Source organism: Melospiza georgiana, chromosome 9 (genome assembly GCF_028018845.1).
Source record: "Melospiza georgiana isolate bMelGeo1 chromosome 9, bMelGeo1.pri, whole genome shotgun sequence".
Classification (NCBI taxonomy): domain Eukaryota; kingdom Metazoa; phylum Chordata; class Aves; order Passeriformes; family Passerellidae; genus Melospiza; species Melospiza georgiana.
In genome coordinates this window covers 894,246-899,871 of record NC_080438.1, presented here as the reverse complement: position 1 = coordinate 899,871, position 5,626 = coordinate 894,246, and the positions used below count along the sequence as shown (strand labels likewise).

The window sequence follows — 5,626 nt, the reverse complement described above, 5'->3', positions numbered from 1 at the left end:
TCATAAGTTTATCCACTTGGATTCTCAGCTTTTCTCCTGTCTCCATCTCAGAAGCCAGTGGTAACTTTGATACCTCATTTTCTGTGTAAGTCTTACTTTTGGTGAGCTTCCTTAAATGTTTGCAGCTGCCAGCCCCCAGCTCACTGAGGATGCCAAAAGTTGTTTCTAAGACTCCAATTAACAACATTAGCCTGTGAGGCCATAGTAATGATAGGTCTCTCAGGAGTTCCAACACCTACATCAACATCTTTATCCTGCTTGTGGCAAAAGAGTGCAACTTTCCTTTTCCCCAAGTACTACATTCTCCAGAACAGCAGTGGATAATTTATCATTTCCTGAGAAATTCCTTTCTGCAAGCCTTTCACTCAAACTGCATTCCATCATGCACTGGGACCCTGCTGCCCCCTTTTGGGCAGTCTGCTTCCTTGGTGCAATTCCACTCTCCTGATTGTTTACTAATTGTTCTACTCCTGTTATGTTTACTAATTGTTAAGTGAAACTAATCCTTCTGCCATAGCTAATTAGCCCTGAAGATCTCTTTCCCCACGACAAGGGTCTTTTCCCTTGTCTTTCTCTCTGTGGGGTTAACACTTGCTTCAAGTGATCCTGAAATTCTGCCGCAGTGTTTTATCACGTTCAGCAACACTCTAACCATGGCAGCCACATACTTGGTTAACCAGTGATGTGGGTGAGGGCTGTCCTGGAACATCTATCATTCATCAGTTGCAAAAACACTGCCTTCTGTACACTCTCTGTCCCATGATCTGTGGTTGGGGTCTCAATCCTAAGCAAATCACTCCTCTCTAATGGATGCAACCTCCTGCTCAATAGGCGGCATTCCGAGTTAAAAAACACAGTTTTCTCTAGTCACTCACCATTAAAAACACTTCTGGCCTCCAGAAGCCTTGGGCCTCCACCTCAGACAAATTATTTAATTACCCTCTTCCAGAGGCACTCTCCAAACATATCCAGTTTCCGATTACTATGTAAGTGTGCTATACTTTTCCTGGAACTTTGCTTGGCTGCTGCGTACCACACTGTTTTAGTAACAGTGTGCAGACCCTGACTATCATAGAAGGTTTCATCATTAATTTGGGGTTGTAATGTGATTTCTTCATTATCAGATGTACTGCTGCTTATAAGGTCCTTAGAGATGTCAAAGCAATTTTCTGTCCTGTCCACAATTTGCATTGTTACCTTTCTTTGAAAGTTCAGTAACAAAAATATTCCCCACCAAACTGTCTAGGAAAAAAAAAGCACCAGACTGTCTAGGGAAAAAAAGAGGGTTGAGGAGACCCCAAAACTGGAGGTATCCCAAACCAGTGGGTGGGGGCTAGGCTGGGATTTTAGGAGGGGATATTTGGGGTCCCCAAAGGGTACCCCAAATATGGCAGCGATGGGCAGTTTTAAGGGGACTTGGGGTCCCAGGGTAGGTTTTGGGTTCTGAGGCTCGGGAGGGGTCTCCAAGGCATGAGGAAGGGGGGGTTGGAGTCCCAGGGCAGGGTTGGGGTTGGGCGGGTCCGTTCTGGTGTCCCTCAGGCGCGGGCACAGGCGCTGCCGGTGCAGCGCCCCCGCAGGTCCCGCCCCTCCCCGCTCAGCAGCGCCCCGAGCGGCAGCAGCGGGAACAGCAGCCGGGGACCGCCCAGAACCCCATAGCCCCGCCCCCCAAGTGTGGCCCTCCCCAAGCCCCGCCCCATAGCGGGGGATCCCGTTGAAGCTCCGCCCATGGACGGGAGACCTCCAGAGCCCCACCCCCGCGGGGTACTAAGCCCCGCCCCCCACAGGAAACCCTACCCACGTTCAAGCCACCTCTAAGCACCGCCCCCAAAGCCCTGACCGCCGCTCAAAAAGCGAATCCCTTAAGCGCCAACCCCTTAGACGACCCCCCACCACCACTATACGTGGAACCCCTTGGGCCCCAAGACCTTCCTGGCCCCCATTCCAGGTGCCCTCACCTAAAATGCTCAGAGGACCTCTCCCTGTGGGTTCTCCTGCCCTCCAGAGTTACTCCCTGTGGTGCCTTACCTCTAAATCCCTTCCAAACTCCCCAGCATCAGCACCTAGGGGTCACAAGCATTTATTGGGGTACAGTAAAACTGGGAGGGTCTCCAGCAGGGTGGAGGTTCTGAGTAGGCTTCCCTGGGACTGGCATGCTGGTGATGGGGGTTCCAGGGGGATCGTGGGTAGTGGTCCTCAATAATCTGAGAGGTGCTGGACTAAGGAAGGGGACCTCCACCCGGAGATGGGTCCCTGAAGGGGTTGTTGGGGATCCTGAGGTGGGGAAGTCTATGGGGTGGGTCCACGAGGGGGGGCTTGGGGGACCCTATGGGTGGGGGGGGAGGGGTCTCAGCATGATGGTCCCATAGGAGGTCCCAATAAGATTATGGGTGTGAAATTATCAGGAGAGTCTCCCCAGGGGGTCCTCATTCAGATGCCCCCCGCTTCAGGCCCTCGCAGGCGCCGGGCCAGCTGCAGATCCTTGGGGAACAGGGTGACTCGGCGGGCGTGCAGCGAGCACAGGTATGCGTCTTCCAACAGCCTCACCAGGAAGGCCTCTGCTGCCTGTGAACCAAAACCTGAGGGAGGGTCCCCAAAGCTCCCCAGCCTGCCCCAACCCCCACACCTTCCCCCGGGGTCAGAGACTCCCCCCAAACACACACCCAGGGGGCAGGATCCCTCCAAACCCACCCATGGTTGACTGAAGCACCTTGTGCTTGCAAATGTGTTAGGGAGGGATCAAGACCCAATGACCCATCCTCAATCCCCGACAGACCCTGGGAATAAGGGACCCCGCCCCCCCCAGCACCCAGAGACCCTCTCAACATTCATAGAACCCTGTCCCAGAACCCATAGACCCTACCCCCAGCCAATGGAGACCTTCCTATCCTCCCCCTCAGCTCCCATCACATACACCCAACAAACCTCTCAGCCTCATCCAAGCATCCAAAGAGACCTTCTTGGACCTCCCCAGCCCCCAGAGACACACCAGCAGCCAGAGATTCCCCCTGCAGCACCCACAGCCCCCCAGCCCCCATGGAAACCTTCTCAGTACCCATGAGATCCCCCTCAGCCGCTTCCCCACACCCCTAAGTCCCTGGATACCCCTGCAGGATCCAGGTATCCACAGATACCCCTGCAGGCCTCTGTGACCTGCTGGAGGTCACAGAGGCCCCTCCAGCCCTCTGTGACCTCCCTCCACCATGCCTGGGCCCCCCGAGCCGCACCTCCTGCAGCGCCAGCAGGGCCATGCTCTGCCAGCGGTAATCGACGCCGCGGGTGAAGAGCAGGCAGAGCTCCCGCACCTGTGGCACAGAGGGCACAGCAAGGGGGGCACATGGGGGCAGCAGGGTCACAGGGAGAGCAGGGACATCGGGACAACATGGAGGGGATATGGGGGCGTTGGGGACATCCCGGGCTGGGGACACCACCATGGTGACACCCTGGAGACGTGGAGACACTGGCCTGGGGACACCCTTGTTATCACCCTGGAGACATTTTGGGGACACCCCAGGGAGAGGAACACTGGGGACAGGAGCACCTGGGAATACACTGGGGAGTGGGGACATGGGAACATCACCATGGGGACACCCTGGGGTCTGCCAGGTGGGAGGCAGGGGGGAAGCACCACTCTGGGAACATCTTGGGAACATGCTCGGCCATGGGAACATGGGGACACCCCGATGGGACGGGGGGACAGTGCCAGCACAGCAGGAAGGGCACAGGGAACTCTCAATCCATGCAGCCTCTGAAGGTGGCAGGACACAAGGACGTCTGGAACCACAGAATGACATTGGAGGATATGCAAGGATGTTGGAGGAGGACAGGCTCACCATGTCACAAGGATGGGGAGGACAAGGACATGGGGAGGGATGGAACAGGGTTGGGGGGGGGGGGGGGCTGGGGGAAAGGGATGGTCATGAAGAGTCCCAGGGGGTGATTTGGGGTTCTGGGGGGTAACTTGGTGGGTCTGTAGGGGGTTGGAAAATCGCAGTGGGTTTTTGGGATGGGGTCCAGGGGGAGGTTGGAGGGTTCCAGGTTGGATTTCAGGGGTCCCAGGGTGGATTTGGGGTTGGATTTGAAGGGATCCTCGGGATTGTTTGAAGGGTTTCAGTGGGTATTTGGGAGAGTCCAATGGGGAGCTGAAGGGTCCCAGGGTGGATTTGAAGGCTCTGGGGGAAGTTGCAGGGTCGAGAGGGTTGATCTGGGGTGTCCTGAGACGGATTTGGGGATCTCAAGAGAGGGGATCCAGAGTAGTTTGGAAGATCCCAGACAATGCTGGAGGTTCTGGGGTGAAATTGGGGGGTCCTGGAGGGGTTTGGGGGTCCCACAGTAGATTTTGTGGGTATCTGAGATGATCTGTGTGGTCCCAGGGGAGTTTGGGACTCCATGGGGGGTGCTGGGGAGGTTCTGGGGGGGAAATCGGGGTGTCTGGGGATTTTAGCGATGTGGGGGGTTCTCACCAGGCGGGCAAAGGGGCCGGGGCGCAGCAGCAGGTGGGTGCTTCTCTGGTACGTGCGGATCTCCTGCAATGCCCGCTGCCCTGGGCGGCGCCCTGTGGGGGCATCAGATAGGGGTCTGTGGGGGCTTTAGGGGATCTATTTAGCCTGGAGGGCAGAGATGGGGGGATCTGAAGGAACATGGGGGGTATAGATCTATAGGGCCTGTCAGAACACAGGGGGCTATAGGGGATCAATAGGGGCCAGGGAGACAGGGGAAGGCTGTGGGGGTTATAAGTGATCTGTAAGGTCTGGGGGGACATTGTGGGTATAAAGGATCTATAGGGAGCTATAGTTATGGCCGACATAGAGGAGTTATAGGGGACAGGGAGTATGGGGGTAGAGGGGCTATAGGGGAGAGGGAACGTGAGGTGACTCTAGGAGGTGGAAGCATATAGGGGTATATAGGGCACAGGCTAGGGGCGGAGGAAAACAATAGAGGGACTCCATAGGAGTGCTCTAGAGGGGGGCCTGAAAGGGGGCTCGATGTAGGAGGTCCATAAGGGGTGTCTATAAGGGAAGTCCCCCGCCCCTCACTCACTGCGTGCCCGCTGCGGGGGCGATGGGGGGGCTGGGGAACGCCCGCGCCGTCGGGGGGTGGGTTTGGGGCGGGGCATGGTGTGGCCGAGTCCACCGCAGCGTCAGGGCGAGGTCAGAAGGGGACCCAGCGGCTGGGGAAGGGAGAGTCAGGGTGAGCTCAGGTGTGCGGGCCCCCCACGCCGCTGCCGGGATCCGCCGCGCCGCGCCGTTCAAATCTCCCGCCGCGCCGCTCGTGACGTCACTTCCCTCCGCGCGCCTATCGGGGCGCGCGACCGCCCGGTGCCGCGCCGGACTCCGCCCGCCGAGGGCTCATTAGCATAAGTCTGCATGGCCCCACCCCCAGGTACCCCGCGCCTCGGTGCTGCCGGGGTAGTCTCAGTTACCGTCCCCGTGCGGTGCCAGTACGGGCTCTGTAATCGTCGTGTAATCGTCCTCTGTGATCCCAGTCACTCTCATGTGGTTCCCGTTGCTCTCGGTCATCTGCATGGTTCCATTTACTCCCAGAATGATCCCAGTATGATTCCAGTCCCCTGCAGTATGATTTTAGTGCTTTCCAGTCACTCCCAGTGTGAGTCCAATATGATCACGAC

The 5,626-nt window shown here is 57.3% G+C and overlaps 1 protein-coding gene across 1 annotated transcript; it reads right to left on the bottom strand.

Moving 5' to 3' along the window:
• Positions 1–2,427: 2,427 nt before the first annotated feature.
• CENPA (centromere protein A) lies at positions 2,428–5,113 on the bottom strand. The gene is made up of 4 exons (XM_058030194.1): positions 5,038–5,113; positions 4,461–4,552; positions 3,225–3,302; positions 2,428–2,562 (listed from the first exon to the last, which is right to left on the bottom strand). Exons 1-4 carry the CDS (start codon positions 5,111–5,113, stop codon positions 2,428–2,430), a joined length of 381 nt encoding a protein of 126 aa, XP_057886177.1.
• Between the last annotated feature and the right edge of the window lie 513 nt (positions 5,114–5,626).

Coding starts and splice junctions, on each gene's coding strand:
- CENPA (XM_058030194.1), bottom strand. CDS start 5,113: ATGCCCCGCCCCAAACCCACCCCCCGACGGCGCGGGCGTTCCCCAGCC. Junction 3,303..4,460: donor CCGGCCCCTTTGCCCGCCTG/GTGAGAACCCCC, acceptor TCTGTGCCACAG/GTGCGGGAGCTCTGCCTGCT. Junction 2,563..3,224: donor CCCTGCTGGCGCTGCAGGAG/GTGCGGCTCGGG, acceptor TTTGGTTCACAG/GCAGCAGAGGCCTTCCTGGT.